Source organism: Gouania willdenowi, chromosome 22, assembly GCF_900634775.1.
Source record: "Gouania willdenowi chromosome 22, fGouWil2.1, whole genome shotgun sequence".
Taxonomy (NCBI): Eukaryota; Metazoa; Chordata; class Actinopteri; order Blenniiformes; family Gobiesocidae; genus Gouania; species Gouania willdenowi.
Window position 1 is genome coordinate 7,079,853 of NC_041065.1, and position 17,225 is coordinate 7,097,077.

Genomic DNA, 17,225 nt, shown 5'->3' on the forward strand with positions numbered 1-17,225 from the left:
AGCCTTAATGAACCATGTTTATTTATTTATTTATTTGAATTTGGACAATGCATATTCATCAACATGTCAGCATAGAGCAATAACGTAAATATGAGTTATATAGTTAAATATGAGTTAGCACAATGGCTAATTAATGTGAGGTGCCCTCAGGAAATCTAGTCACCAATGAGCTCCATCTAAAATCTGATTTACAATACTTTTCAGGATCACAAAGATAAATACATATGAGAGATGTAGTTAGTACTACAAGTTAAATACTGCTGTACTTGAAAAAGTTTTTCTTTAAATGTTTATTTGTACTTAAACATTGTGCCCAATGTTTTTAAGTGCTGCAGATTTGGTGTATGGCCAGTGGTATGTTATATATAATATGATATATAAGATATATTTTTAGTAACACAAGGTGAATTTTCAATAAAATGTAATCAAAATGAAACAATTGCAGGAATTGGGAGAAATAAAGTGGTTCATGTTGAAACCTCAACATTTCCTCTCTTTTTAACCCTCCTATTATCCTCAAATATTACTAACACATTTTAGCCTTGGGGTCAATTTGACCCCAGGGATATTTGCCCTTGATAATGAAGCACAGCTAATACAGTTTGGGGTCAAATTGAACCCAGAGGAACACCAACGCATGCAATATGTGTTCAGCACATTGAAAAAAATATCATCATGATAATTTCATGCTTAATCAATTGTAACCATCTAATTAGGAAATGTCATGAAATATAAAGGAAAAAAAGCCAAATATTATTTTTTGAATGACAAACATTGAATGGGGTCAAACTGACCACAAAGTAAATAGGAGGGTTAAGTTACTGTTCGTCTTCCTTCTTATCTTACCCTCTAGTTAAAGTGAAAGAGAGAAATTATAGTATTTAAGAAGTGCTTTTCTAAATGGTAGCCCTTCGGACTATACAGTACCTATGGAGTAGCTCACAGTTTCAGAAAGGTTGGTGACCCCTGGTGTAGTGTGTATATGCTGTGTGCAACCTAACCTCCATCCATTATTGAACACTGGGGTGATGACGGTTGGCCTCGTGTAGCTGTTACCATGGTAGGAGATCATCTATTATTGACCGCTTGGATGGCTACTTTTTGTGCTGGGGTATTTTCAGCTCATTTTTCCCAATGAGGAAATCCTGGTTAGATAACGACACAGCAGTATTTCTGAGGCTGATTGGCTTGAGAAACATGTAAGACAATCCAATTTTTTTCAATGGAGGGGCAACGAGAAAAGGAAAGAGCCGGAAAAACTGTCCGTTTCAGAATAGCATCTGCTAACAGCGGCCGGGTATTGGCCGAAGTGTTCAAGGAGGAAAGGCAGGGATGGTGCACTTCCAGTTCCATGTCAGGCTCTTTTGACTCTGACCGCACCAGCAGCCCAGAGGTGGAGCACAATGGCAGCATGCAGCCTAGTGTGAGTGAGGCCAACAGCCACCTGAATGGGCTGCTGGCAGAGAAGAAGACAGACGAGAGCGGCTGTGAACCTGATGAACTGCTTCTGTACGCAAGTGCCAAGAGAGAGATGCTGTTCAGTAACAAGAGGATCAACATCTGCAGCAAGAACGGGACAGTGAGAGGAGTGTGCAACAAAGTGAGCGCAGGCCAAGTGCTCTTCAACAACCTGTCCAACATGTACTCTGTAAGTAGCAGTAGCAGAGGTAAAAGTAACAGATTAAAAGTACTAACAGTACTGTAATTGTGTTGCTTTTATGGGTACTTGTACTTTTTTGAGTTTATTTCTAAGTCAGTAATTTTACTTGTACTCAAGTACGTTTTAGAGAAGTAAAGTAGTTTGTTACATTTCTACACCCAACCATTACTGAGAGAATTATTTATTATTTTTTGTTTTAAAATGATCAACAGACATTGTGACACTACAAAAAATGAAATGACCAGACAACAATCAAATGCATGAAATCATAGCCAACCAATCAGATTAAACGTAATGCACGGCGCCAAAATAGCATTGAATGCCTGTTATTTTCTCAATTTTAGAGTTCATAAATTTTGCTATACTTTTATACTTTAGCCTGAGATTCTATTTCTTTTACTTTGAATTAAGCTCAATGGTGTTATTTTTTCTAAAAAAAAATGCCTTTGTGGAAAATAAATTTAGTTCCAATTGTGCAAGATTTGGTCTCTTCGTTATTAAGTTTATATATGAAATGTTTACTGCATGCAAGGGAACCATGGCAACGATTTATTACCAGAAATACACATGGGGGTGAAAGTAACTAGTAACTTTTACTTTGAGTACTATTTAATTAAGATATTTTTATTTGTACTTGAGTACAGTATTTTATGTATGACTTACTTGTACTTGTACTTGAGTACAATTTCAATCAAGTAACAGTACTTTTTCTTGAGTAGGATATATCAGTATGCATGTGCTCCTATAGCGTTCCTCTACTCTTTCCTCATTAGGAGTAAGAAATTAATCAAAACAGAAAAAACAGCTTGTCAAACGTGAAATTATATTATATATAAATGTTTTACATTTGTAGGGATTTCCAACTTGAGTGATCTTTGAAATATATTTTATTTATCCATGAATAACACAGATCTAGTATCCCCTTTCTCTTACTTTTGAATGCTCAGAATTCTGTGAAAACCAACTATAGAGCATAATGATGGAATGAATGACTGATAAGACACATTTTAAAGGATCTCAGTTTGTAAATAAGTGGAATGAAACAGTATTTAGTGCCTCCTGAATAGTTTTAATTCTACAGTTTTTATTATTTACAGTCGTTTCCCTCCTGTGACCAAGACTGATTCTTATATTTTCAGTTCATGATCATTTCTATTCTATCATCATTTTGTTGTTGTTTGTTCTTTTTATTATTCGGTATATTTTTCTCTTATTTGTCTGTGTTTCTGTTGTTGTTTTTGTGTGTTGTTGGTATTATTTCAATTATTCTATCTCAGTGTGTGAGTGTCTTTGGTGTTGTTTGGTTGGTTCTTATGTCGTTTTGTATGTTTTCTGTTATGTTTGTGTATTTTGCAGTGACCTTGTGCATTGTTCTCTCATTGAGTGTTTGTTCTGTAAAATATCTCTTATTTTGAGTTGCTGGTAATCTTCAGTGTGATTATCATTTTTAACTAAAAATTGCGTACCCCTAGGGGTACACGTACCCCCATTTGAGAAACACTGTTCTAACCTGCTTATTCTTGTTCAGGGTTAAAATATGATATGTAAAAGCAAAGTAGCAATATGACTTTTTCTATCCTATTCAACAGGTAAAATCTATAGACCTATATACAGTTTATTTCCCATGGTATTTCTCCCTCTTCAGTGTTCCCAGTGCCCACATTTTGTAGTTTGGTTCTTTGGGTTTCTTTTTTTGCAACATGGACTCAAATTACAAGAGATTCACCTGCCTGCTGCCTCCTTCTCTCTCTGCACCTGGGTCAACCACCACACCCAGCATTTGTGACAGAATATCATTGTCCAATCAAATTACTTGGTCGAACTAACTGTTGTATAATTTAAACCAGTTTTTCTCAAATGGGGGTACATGTACCCCTAGGGGTATGCAACGGCACTACAGGGGATACTTGAGAGAGAGAGGAAAAAATTAACAAATGAACACATTAAAATATGGGATTTTATGTCTATTTTTAGTTCAAAATGATAATCACACTGAATATTATGAGCAACACACAAAACGACAACAAAAAAAAAAATACACAAGAGCACTACCAAATAAACAAAAATAATAGAGAAACATACAAAATGACATAAGAAACAACAACACCAAAAACACACACACAGAGCTAATATTTGAAATATCAACAACACACAAAAACAACAGCAAAAACACACACACTGAGAACTAATAATTGAAATAACACACAAAATAAGAGAAAAATATACCGAATAATAAAAAGAACAGACGAACAACAACAAAATACACAAAATGACACTGAAAACACACAAAATGATGATAGATATGATCTTGATTAGAAACATTAACTGAAAATACAGGAGAGAGATGACCATATATATCCAAAACTCACTCTATAGTAACTTGTTACTACACCTCTGAGGGAGAAGTAATCATTAATTCTATTCTTTTCAGGGTGCCCATCGTCATCAGAAGAGGAGACCATGGGAACATTAGTGACTGTGACCACCAGAGAATACTAGAGAGGGTACTAATACTGGTTTGTCTCCACCAGCAGTGTTCTCTGCATCTGTTAATGGACAGCATGGCTATTACTGTGGGTTCTTAGACCATTTTGTATTTTTTGAAATAAGTACAGATTTATTTGTAGTGTGGAATTTCATTGAGTTTTTACACCTGTGAAGTTCTTGACCTTGTGTCCGGATTGTCATTCTTAAAAGACAAATACCAAATTAAACTTCTATCTGAATTAATGAAACACCCTTCATTTGTTGGAGCAGAATTTGCCGTGTTTGTTTCTTACTTTTCTTCCAAATATTTTTTCACTATTTTCTCAATAATTAATAGGAAAGACTTGGTCAGACTTTCACTCTATAGTTGTAGAAAGACCACAACCACTGATCTTAAAAGGATAAAAGAGAGAGAGACTGAATAGCACAGCCCTGTACATCACTGTATTCACTGAACATGCCCAAGAACATTTGTTGTAGTTTGCACTGTTCAAGGTGAATTGTCTGTGAGCCCTGATTATAAAAATGCTCATGCTAAAATAAACAACAAATATTTTTGCCACATTTAGCAATGAATTTTTCTGCATATGTTTCTTTTGACCAGATTGAGAGAAAATAACATTTGGATTTATATTTAACATTTAGATTTAATATTGAACATTTATATTTAACATTTATATTTAGCATTTATATTTAACATTTATATTTAAATGTAACATTTAGATGTAACATTTAGATGTAACATTTAGATGTAACATTTAGATATAATATTTAACATTTAGATATAATATTTAACATTTAGATTTATTATTTAGATTAACATTTAACATTTAGATGCAACATTTAGCTTGACATTTAACATTTATATTTAAATGTAACATTTAGATGTAACATTTAAATTTGATATTTAAAATTTAGATTTATTATTTAGATTAACATTTAACATTTAGATGCAACATTTAGCTTGACATTTAACATTTATATTTAAATGTAGCATTTAGATGTAACATTTTAATTTGACCTCTAAAATTTAGATTAAAGCTTTACATTTAACATTTAGATTTAATATTTAGATTTAGATTTAAGATTTAATATTTAACATTAAACAATTTTATTTAAAATTTAACATTAACATTTAGATTTACCATTTATATTTAATATTTAACATTTAAATTTAGATTTAGCATTTAGATTTAACATTGACATAATATTTTCATGAGAAAAAAATCACAAAATTCACATACATTTTTTAAACACAGTTTGTTGCTAAATGTGGCAAAAAATTGCTGTTTATTTTCGCATGTGCAACTTTACAATCTGGGCCCCATAAATTGATGATGTATCCCAGCCACGTACCTAACATTTAAAACAGTGATTCTGAACTGGTGGGTCGGGACCCAAAAGTGGGTCGCAGACCTGTACTGGGTGAGTCACGGACAGCTGGTCAAAAATTAATAAATACTTAATGTCTCCCATGTTGGACTTGTCTTTTATTTTGAAATAACTTTTTTTTGACAGGCATGCTGTGAAATGCATGTTGCAGAGGAAAATATATAGATTAATGTTTTAAAAAAATGTTATATACAGGTGCTGATCATATAATTAGAATATCATGAAAAAGTTGATTTATTTCAGTAATTCCATTCGAAAAGTGAAACTTGTATATTATATTCATTCATTACACACAGACTGACATATTTCAAGTGTTCATTTATTTTAATGTTGATGATTATAACTGACAACTAATGAAAACTCCAAATTGATTATCTCGAAAAATTAGAATATTGTGGAGAAGTTCAATATTGAAGACAGCTAATTAACTCAAAACACCTGCAAATGCCTTTAAATGGTCTCCAGTCTAGTTCTGTACGCTAAACAATCATGGGGAAAACTGCTGACCTGACAGTTGTCCAAAAGACGACCATTGACTCTTGCATAAGGAGGGCGACACACAAAAGGTCATCGCTAAAGAGGTTGGCTGTTCACAGAGCTCTGTTTCCAAGCACATTAATAGAGAGGCGAAGAAAAGGAAAAGATGTGGTAGAAAAAAGTGCACAAGCAATAGTGATAACCACGCTCTGGAGAGGATTGTGAAACAAAACCCATTCAAAAATGTGGGGGAGATTCACAAAGTGTGAACTGCAACTGGAGTCAGTGCTTCAAGAACCACCACGCACAGACGTATGGAAGACATGGGTTTCAGCTGTTGCAGTCATTGTGTTAAGCCACTCTTGAACAAGAGACAGCGTCAGAAGCGTCTCACCTGGGCTAAAGACAAAAAGGGCTGGACTGCTGTTGAGTGGTCCAAAGTGATGTTCTCTGATCAAAGTACATTTTGCATGTCTTTTGGAAATCAAGGTGCCAGAGTCTGGAGGAAGAGAGGGGAGGCACAGAATCCATGTTGCTTGAGGTCGAGTGTAAAGTTTCCACAGTCAGTGATGATTTGGGGTTCCATATCATGTGCTGGTATTGGTCCACTGTGTTTCCTGTGGTCCAAGGTCAACGCAGCCGTCTACCAGGAAGTTTTAGAGCTCTTCATGCTTCCTGCTGCTGACCAACTTTATGGAGATGCAGATTTCATTTTGATCGACTTCATGCCGCATTGCATTGCTGCAGTAATTCAGACAAAAGGAGCCCCAACTAAGTATTGAGTGCTGTACATGCTCATACTTTTCATGTTCATACTTTTCAGTTGGCCAACGTTTCTAGAAAGTAATATTCTAATTTTCTGAGATACTGAATTTGGGATTCTCATTAGTTGTCAGTTATAATCATCAAAATTAAAAGAAATAAACATTTGAAATTTATGAGTCTGTGTGTAATGAATGAATATAATATTCAAGTTTCACTTTTTGAATGGAATTACTGAAATAAATCAACTTTTTCATGATATTCTAATTATATGACCAGCAACTGTATGTATGTTTTCAACAGCTATTTTTGAAAAATTATATTATTTTAATAACCAAGACAAAAAGTGGGTCCCACAGAGAGATCAGTTGAGAACCCCTGACTTAGGTCGAATCAGCAACCCATTTCTTGGCTCTTACATCACATTACATTAATTTTTTCTTTACTTGTTACTTATTTTTCACCAACGTTATCGTTTACTAGTAATTCAATGAAGATAATATTAATGTTTTTCATTGCAATACATTTATTTTACTGTTTTTCCAATAGTGTTAGTATTTTGTGTTACATTTTAACATTTACTGCAGACATTCTTCAGCCGGTGTCAGCAGTTTCTCCTCAGAATGTAAAAAAATGCTGATGTATCACCTCAGATCAAATGGAAAACTTAGTATACGGCAGGGGTCACCAACATGGTGTCCGTGGATCCTGGTTCGCACACATGGACCATGTGAGGTGCCCTTAGGCTTGTTCTAACAGTAGCACTAGTCACCACTTAACTCCATCTAAAAAACATGATTTAAGACATTAATGACAGATGTAGTCAGAGCCTTAGTAGAGTTGAATAATGTTAGACCTGAGAAGTTTTTGTATTAAATTAACCATCTTTAAAGGCCTATGTTACGAAACAAGATTACCTCTTATTACAGGAATAGTTCATTTAAGGTCATAGTCCACTGTTTTGTCCAACCACTGCATCGCATTGGGTCACAAACAAGTCAGATCATGTCAAAGCTGATACGAGGCAATATAACTGGTACTAAAAATGGACCTTTTTGTGACTGCTTCCTGGGTGCTACACCATCGCTGTCCACTGTTCCTCAGCGAGGAGTTAAATACAGAGAACACATTTCGAGTATGTAGCTTTACATATATGACAATAAAGTATAATATAAATTCTATATTCAACTGCAGTGTTAGTTTTACCTCTGAATTAGTTTGAGAGGGAGGGGCTCACATTTTTATAGGGTAGGAGGAGCCAGGATTGTCAGGAGGAGGAGTTTCTACCAGATGACATCACCTAGCCTGTTTTGAGCTGATTTTTTACAAAATGTGGAATAACAAGGGAGGGAGGAAACGGAACTTTTTCAACTTTGGCCGTCTGAATGAGGCTAAAGGGATGTATATCACTGTAAAACACATTTTTCATATTACCGCCCCTTTAAATGTTTATTTTCACTGAAACATTGAGACAAATGTGTTATTTCTTTGTGTATTGCAGACAAAACTTAATTAAATATGCTGCTTATTTGGTTTTAAGATTGTGATGTTTTTTTTTCTAATAAAATAATGAATAAATAAATAAATAGAATTTAAAAAAAAAAAGTAAGTGGAGTTTTATGAATTCTTACATAATTGTTAAATTGTAAGACCATGCTTTGGGTTAAAAAAAAAAAAAAAGAGTAGTTAGTGGCTCGTAAAATCGGAACATGATGATTCCCAAATAAATGTTTCAGAAGTGGTCATTTGAAAATGAAACAACATGTTGGGGAGAAATGTGTGTGGGTTCATTCTCTTTGGTTTTGAATGCTTCTTCACCCATTAGCATTAAAAAACTTAAAATTAATATTTTTTTTTCCCTCAATTCCTGCCCTCGGCTCCTTTAAGTAGTTCCTAACTTTTTAAGCAGATGGAAAGTCTTTCCTCATTATCTTTCCCTCTAATTAAAGTGAAACTGTGAAATTGTGGTATTTCTGTGTGTATCAAACTGGTAGCCCTGTGGATTATTCAGTAACTTTGAAGTAGCTCACGGTATCAAAAAGGTTGGTGACCCCAACCCTGCTGTATGTCTTTTTTTGTGGTTGAAAGAGGGGGCTCAAAGATCACCTTACACAGGGTCCCCAAACAGCTTTTAAAAAAGGTGGACTATCCCTTTAAGTAGTGGAGTTGTGCAGCCTGCCGTTCACCTACCAGTCAGACTCAGTACCACGGACAACACCCAGCCTGCCGACCCTCACTGACGGATCAATGGTGGTCGGGGTCACCTTTACCGTGAAGTCCGGCTGATGGAGCTGGTCCCACTATGATCCTGCGGGTGTTCCAGTCAGACGGAGCTGAACCGAGCAGAGGATGGAGGCTCTCCTGCAGACACACCCCGCTGCACCCTCAGCTCGAACATCTCACACACACATCGGATCCATCACGGACCGGTCCTTGAACGTCTCACGTTGCAGAGAAGTGTGCTAAAGGTCTGGGTCTGCAGAGCTGATCGAGTGAATCGATCAATCAACAACCACCATACCGACGCCCTGTGGGTGCTGACTACAGCCCACCATGTCCCCCCCAGCTGCAGCTTCTGCTTCAGCTGCCACGACTAGTGAGAACACCACCACCAGTACCAGTACCTGTACCAGTACCAGTACCAGTACCTGTACCACCAGTACCTGTACCACCAGTACCTGTACCACCAGTACCAGTACCTGTACCACAAACCCCAACACCACCACCACCACCAGCAGCAGCAGTACCGTGCTAGAAGAGAACACCAGGGAGGAGGTGAGCCTTTGTTACTGTGTGTTTGTCAGATGCTGCAGTGTGTGTGTGTGTGTGTGTGTGTGTGTGTCCTGCAGCCATTGTGTTTGTAGTAGTGTGTAATGCTGACTGGCCATGTGTGTATTATGCAGGGTTGGGGTCAATTACGTTACATTTCTAAATCAGTAATTTTACATGTACTTAAAGGGGACATATCATGCTAAATCCACTTTTTTAGTCCTTAGATGCATTTTGATGTATATTTAGATTGTTTAGAAGTACAGAAAAGTTCAAATTAATCTCTTCAGGTGCTCTGTTGATATCTTCATGTTCTGTTTTGGTCATATTTTTCAATCTGTTTCGATTTTTCGATTCTCTATTACGTTTTTTGAACAATAACGTCAGCAGAACTGCCAAATTAGTACATCAACTCCAGGTCCAACACTTCGAGCAATCCGCCATTTTTATTTCTCGCTTTTATTTTGTAGTCCAAGCTCAAGGATGCAGAAGTTACGAGAGGAGAAATCAAAATGTTTGGTTGTAGGATGTAGTAACCCACACGCTTCATTACACCGTCTCCCAGCATCAGAACCTTTTCAAAGTGCCTGGTTGAGTTTTATTTTTCACAGAAATGTACCCACATCTGTGGGTAAGGTCATTTTTGTGTGCGCGAAGCACTTCAAGGATGACTGCTTCTGCAACCTCCGCCAGTATAAAGAAGGATTTGCCGAAAGACTTTGTCTGATTGAGGGTTCAATTCCTTCTATCTTTGGAGACGACGAACAGAGCACTTCGGTAAGCTGTAAATAACGCTATAAAGTGTGATGATAAGACGTCCCTGTCATTGTTTTGTTAGCATTAGCAGTTGCACCGTCTTCAGACTTCATATGTTAGCGCTGTGTGCTCGTTTTAGATCCTTGATGATATGACCTACGTGATTTAATTTAAGTCTAAAGTTTTCATTAGTCATTTCATTTTGCCGTTTTTGTCTTTGAAAAGACTGTATTAAAATGCATTTCAGGACATTAGCTTGGCGCTAGTGTTAGCTCGGTGCGTGTGTTAGCTCACTTGTTAGGGTTCTGCAGGTTCATCATCTTCATTTTCATCTCGCTCCGCCGGGTCAGACTCTGGCTCTAACATGTAAGGCTGGATGGACAAGTCTTCTGTTGTTGACATTTTGTAAATAATGTGTGAATAAACTTTTTCTGTCCCGCTACATAGCCATATCTCTTCTATCAAACTACAAAAATGGCCGAGCAGGGTGGAGTTGAACCTGGAGAGGGGGCGGGGTATGGAGTGTCTCATTTGGATTTAAAGAGACCGCACCAAAACGAGTTGCTCTCAGAAGCACATCAGAAAAGGGGTAGAAAAGGGGCCTGTGGAGCTATAATAATGAGGAATTCAGACCCAAGCATTGCAGTTCCACTTTATATAGACCACAACTGTATGATTTATATGTAAAAACCATGATATGTCCCCTTTAAGTACATTTTAAAAGTAGTAAAGTAATTCATTACATCTCTACACACAACTGTTACTGAGTAAATTATAATTTTTTATTTTAAAATGATCAACAGACATTGTGAAACTACAAAAAATGAAATGATCAGACAGCAATCAAAGAATCCATATGTTCTTCATCGTGCCATTTCTGATCACCACCCAGTCACTTTCTACGGTTCAGGTTGTGGTTTGTACCTCTAATGTTGTTACCCACATCATGGCACATTTGTCATGGCACTGTTTAAGAGTTCATAAATGTTAAGAGCCTGAGAATTTTTTTATTTATTTAAAAAAGAATTGTATATTTTGACAAACCTTTTATTTTATACAGATGCCTTAGTGGGAAAAAAATAAAATTCCAATTGTGCAAGATCTGGTCTCTTCCTTTTTAAGTTTATACATGAGATGTTTACTGTATGCAAGGGAACCGTGGCAAGATGTATTACCAAAAATAAACGTGGGGGTTGAAAGTAACTCGTAAGTTTTACTTTGAGTACCATTTAATTGAGCTACTTTTTACTTGTACTTGAATGTTTTATGTATTACTTACTTGTACTTGTACTTGAGTACAATTTCAATCAAGTAAAAGTACTTCTACTTGACTATGATATATCAGTACTCTTTACACTTCTGCTCATTTCTTGATTCATTTTTTTTCCACTAAATTTACTAATTGTACTAAAAATACAAAGACAAGTGTCAGATGTTGCAGTGCTGCTTATTTTGATTTTTCTTCTCCTTTGACTCAACAGCAAAGACCTGTGAAGCAATCACTGAGCAAGTCCTTGTGTAGGGAGAGCTTCTGGAAATGCCTCATTCTGTCCGTCCTCATGTATGGCTGCATTGGAGCCATGGTGTGGTGTCATGTCACCAAGGTAACCCGCCTCACCTTTGACAGTGCCTTTAAAGCGAAATCCATGATGTACCACGACAGCCCCTGCTCAGATGGCTATATTTACATCCCTCTGGCCTTACTGGGCATGCTCTATCTAGTCTACCTCGTGGAGTGCTGGCACTGCCATGTGAAGAATGAGCTGCAAAACAAAGTGGATGTGGAAGGCATCTATGAGCGCATCCAGAGAATGCAGCAATCCAAACCTTGCATTTGGTGGAAGGCCATAAGCTACCACTACGTTCGGCGGACTCGACAGGTGACACGCTACCGTAACGGAGATGCCTACACTAGCACACAGGTCTACCATGAGCGTGTCAACACCCATGTAGCAGAAGCTGAGTTTGACTACAGTCACTGTGGGGTGAAAGATGTTTCCAAGCAGTTGCTGACACTGGAGAAGTCTGCTCTGACAAAGATGCGCTTCACAAAGTGTTTTAGCTTTGCCAACGTAGAGTCCGAAAACTCTTACCTCACACAGAGAGCAAGGTTTTTCACAGACAACGAGGGCCTTGATGACTATATGGAAGCCAGGGAAGGGATGCACCTGAAAAACATTGATCTTAAGGAGTATGTCTTGGTTCTGGCCGATCCGGAGCACCAGCCCTGGTATCTATCCCACTACGTCTTCTGGTTCGCCTCATTCCTCACATTCTCCTGGCCTCTTCGTGTATTTACAGAATATCGCACTGCTTACATCCACTATCGTGTTGAGAAGCTCTTTGGGCAGGATTACCTCCCGGCAACACCATGTGACGATCGGCCATACTGGCGACGCATCCCTCGCGTAAACACAATTGACAGCACAGAGTTGGAGTGGCATATTCGCTCCAACCAGCAACTGGTACCCAGTTATTCAGAGGCTGGCCTGATGGACCTGGCCCAGCACCCGACGAGCTTCAGTGGGATTCGTCAGAACTGTGAACGCTGCCATAGAGCTATCAGCTGCTCCTCTGTGTTTTCCAGAAGTGCCCTGAGCATCTGCACAGGCGCCAGCTCCCGCATCCCCTTTAGCAGCAGCCGCTTCTCGCTGGCTCGGCGCTACGGTTCCCAGAGAAGCTGCTTCTGGAGGAGTGGCAGCTTGGACGACCAGGAAAGTCCCAGTGAGAACACCCGCTGCCTTTCAGAGCGCCTCACCACTGATGACGAGGAACCTCCTGAATATGAGGACGCTCTGTGCTACCCTGTGCTCATCGTGCACTGCAACGAGAACTGCCAAAACCACAGGTCTTTCCACAGAAACGCCTCCTGTGTAGAGACTTCCTTATGATTATGCAGAAACATACACACTCAGAAACCTTATTGTAGCAAACTGGGCATCAGAGACAAGTGCAAACACATCCTAATAACAGGTTCATGCTGTATTATCCGTACTATTAGAACTTTGGACTTGAATTGTGCATGTGTGAATGACCAAAGCAATAACAATGACTAAGGTACAGTGGCTTGAGAACTGACTCAAGGACTTCCATTAAAACCAATAAGACGAAGACTGTTGAGTTTGTTGCTATATATCATGCACATTCTAATATACTATTTGTAGTGTGTTTGAAAGAGGCTGCAATTACACCATAGACCAGTTCAGAGAGCATTTCTTGATGTCTTTTGATCAGAGCAATAACTTATATATAACGTTACAATAACATGGAAAGACAGATTAGTTGTGCTCATGCAGAGCGAGCGTAGATCAATGAGGCAGCCACCAATTCAATCCGTGATACATTCTTTAAAGAGTAACTAAACCCCTGCTTTCTCCTGATCTGTCACAATGAGGGAAATTTAAAAAATGCCTTGATTATAGGCGGGGCTTTTGGAGCAGTTAAGACACGCACAATCTATGTTAAAAAATCTACAAAGAACAATCTATGCTATGTTAACTAGCTACTCATTACTCAATATACCTCTCTATTCACTATTCTATTAATCCAACCTACTCACCACTGATTGTAGAGCCCACAGGTGGTAGTTTTTATAAAAGGGGCGGAGCTAACAGTGCTAGTTTGTGATGCAAGATGGTTCAAAAACATCACATGATCTTGTTCTCAGCCAATACAAAAATTCAATTGTAATAGCCAGGTATCCACCCATTGAGGGCAGTCTCAGTTTAATATGCCAAATGGAAATACTAAAATGTTGAGAGTTGGACCAGGATCAATCAACAGCACTACTTCATACCCAAATACATTTGTATTCAGCAGAAAAAAGTGGGTTTGGGGTTTATTTACTTTTTAACTTGTGGGTTACTCTGTATTGATTGGACATTTTCAAATTGGATGCTAAAGTTCTGTGATCTTCGTTTGTACATTTTTAATGCATTGGTTTACTGACAATGGTTGCAACTGTAAGAAATAAGAATCACATTCTGGTGTATCCTGACCACCGTTTCGAGTGATGACTGTTGATGTTACATGGCAACTCCTGAGAAAAATAATACTTTCACATGGATGTTAATGGACTGACTTGTGTTTGCACCTGGTGCTTTGTTCACATACTATCGGATGGGTATTCCAAAAAGAAACAAACTCTGAGTCTATCCATAAACTCTGGGTCACCAAACCTCACCAAACCTTACAGCTGGTATGAACCGGGTCACCCCACCCTGAGTATGTAAACCTTGGGTTACTTACGTGCACGATCGTGATAATAAGCCATCATCAATGGAGCAAAGATAACACGAGCTACAATGGCAACAAGCTGAAAGAGAGTGATTTATTCACCCCAATAGGTGAAATAAGCAGATGTTTGGGGAATATGAGCCTGTTCTAAAGGTGCTTTCACACAGAACCCGACTTCAGCGACTATAATCTTTTAAATCGCCTGTGATAAGTCGCTTGAACATTGTCACGCTATTTGGTCACTTCATCACGTCATCGCTCCAGTGACGACCGGGGAACAGTGTTTGTCTGCGGAGCAGCGAGCTGCACCGAGGGGATTGATCACTTCTTCTCCGGCCGTACATTTACGGCACATATCAAAGACAGCTCCACTCGTACTTACAGTTTAAATTATCAACTTACAGAGTTACTATAAAGGATGAGCTCACTCAAAATATACTTAGAATTTAAAAGGCTTAATCAAAGAGTATTCCACTTTCATTTGGCCCCTGTAAGTTGGGGAAGTATACAGCCCTCTCAGTGCAGCCTTCTCGCTGTTGCGGGAGGGAGGGCTGTAGCCTTGGCTCTACAGACAGTGACAACCGCTTGACGTTGCGTCATTTACATTGATTTTGAAAGTAATGTAGTTGCCGGAGTTGTCTAGAGTGCTGCCTTACCATTGCGCCACTGTAGCGTTCAAATTGTGTCATCCATTCTACGGTCATAGGGAACATTACCAGTTGTATTTCTGTAGGATTTATATATTGCTCTTTGATCTTTTTAAGAACTAATGTATATGTGGAGCCTTAAATGTGTATTCCTTTAAAATGACGTATTTCCCTTTACATTTGCCACAGGTTTGTATCCAGGTAACTTTACAAAACACGACAGCTGGGGTTTAAATGCAGAGCAACCTTTCTGATTGCAGTGTCTTTCCCGAAATGTCTGCATCCCCAATGCTGTAAACTACAGTTTGCAAAAAAAACATGAAGCAGTACAACATTTGTAACGATGTGAGCGCACGTCTGTGGTGTGTGATGTTACTAATACTTATACAAACAGTTCACGGAAAATGTTACCATGGTGACATACTCAGAGTATAACTTACCTAGCTTTCTAGAATCGGAAACTCAGAGTTTCCCATTTTTTAGCCCAGACATACTCAGAGTTTGAACATAACCCGCTTTCTGGAATACCCCTTTGTACCTCAGAGCTTTGCTGTGTGTCTGATGCAATACAAGTTTGGGCATGGGTAAGTAAACAAGTATCAAGACTCTCTAAATTCATCTTTAGAAATTACAAAAACAACAAAAACAAAAACATTTCACAGCACAATTTAAGATGCCCATTTCAAATTTTTGGCAACAACCCCCCATACATCATAGGTGCCAAAAGTATAGGGAATAAAAATCCTGAAAAAGATAGGTGCTGAATGTTCTAAATGTGACAAACAGTGAGGCATTACTCAATGTGATCAATACTGATCCAAAAAGACGTGGAAATCTAATTTCATTGCAAGGGATTCAATAAACCAAAACCATTCCAAGCTACTTTGTAAGGGAGTCTAAGCACTTAAAGCAACTTTCTTGCTGCATTCTGAAATCAACCCAAAGTTTACTTTACTGTCAATCTTACTGCACTTACAGGACATACATAGGATCGGAATTTGGTTTCTCTTAAATGCTGCAAATTAGATAAGTTTGGGGAAGGACCCTTAAACATTTTTAGGCTTCCTGTATCCTCTAAGATTTAGGCTGATGTCAATATGTGATAACAATAAAGAGGAGACACCATACAGAAGTCATACAATCAGAAAATATATCAACAGAATGTGCAAGAGTCTTGAGGCTTTTTGGTAAATTATACATGAATGTAAAATACCAACTCATATGACTGACTGTAATATTGTGTCAACAAAGCACATTGTAAAGGAACAATGCTTTATTTGTTGATTCACAAAAAATGTATTACACCGTGTCTTTGTTACTGAGATATTTTAAATGGTTAATCTGAGAGATCAAGGCAGCACATGTAAGAATTGAAATATTGATTACACACTGACATCATACACAACAATTGAAGTCTAAACATTTTTTATAATCTCATTAGAGATAAACTTTATCCAAAATGCTTTTTTTTAATGGTAACATAAACTGTAATATGCACTTGAGGTGGCTGACATTAGGAAGTGGTGTGGAATCCTGATGTAAATGCAAAAGTATTTATGTTGATATTTACAATCAAACAAACCTCTTGTACAAAGTAAATGGTAAATGTTACATTGGTAATAATCAAATGGGCTGTATAAATGAATTGATTAAATTTCAATGTATGCATTATGATTTTGCTGAAAAACGATGGTGGCAATAAAAGTTGTGCACTATTTTTTGGATAATCACAACCGTTTCTGCTATTAACAGTCAGAAATGACACTGAAATTAGTGGCTTCAGGGTATCAATACCTTGATGAAGTTCGAAAATGAGAAGGACGCAATTATTTTTTCCAGAGTTATTGTCTTTGTTTGGTTTTTTTTTGACTCTGTTCGAGGTATCTTCAAAGGGGACATCTTTCCTTAGAAACCATTTAAGATAGGATTACCAAATTCGGTGTGTGGCTTCAGGGTATCAATACCGTGATGGAGTTTGAAAATGAGAAGTGCGCAATTATTTTTTCTGGAGTTATTGCCCTTGTGCCGTTTTTTTTACT

General features: G+C 37.8%; 2 protein-coding genes across 2 annotated transcripts; both read left to right on the top strand.

The window, feature by feature from the left end:
- The first annotated feature begins 1,101 nt into the window (after positions 1–1,101).
- Positions 1,102–4,289, top strand: grxcr1b (glutaredoxin and cysteine rich domain containing 1 b). Its single transcript, XM_028437951.1, has 2 exons — positions 1,102–1,648; positions 4,092–4,289. Exons 1-2 carry the CDS (start codon positions 1,223–1,225, stop codon positions 4,131–4,133), a joined length of 468 nt encoding a protein of 155 aa, XP_028293752.1. The 5' UTR covers positions 1,102–1,222; the 3' UTR covers positions 4,134–4,289.
- A 4,681-nt stretch (positions 4,290–8,970) lies between these two features.
- Positions 8,971–13,900, top strand: LOC114456295 (transmembrane protein 151B-like). The gene is made up of 2 exons (XM_028437950.1): positions 8,971–9,553; positions 11,785–13,900. The coding sequence occupies exons 1-2, from the start codon at positions 9,332–9,334 to the stop codon at positions 13,192–13,194; spliced, it is 1,632 nt and encodes a 543-aa protein (XP_028293751.1). The 5' UTR covers positions 8,971–9,331; the 3' UTR covers positions 13,195–13,900.
- The last annotated feature ends 3,325 nt before the right edge of the window (positions 13,901–17,225 follow it).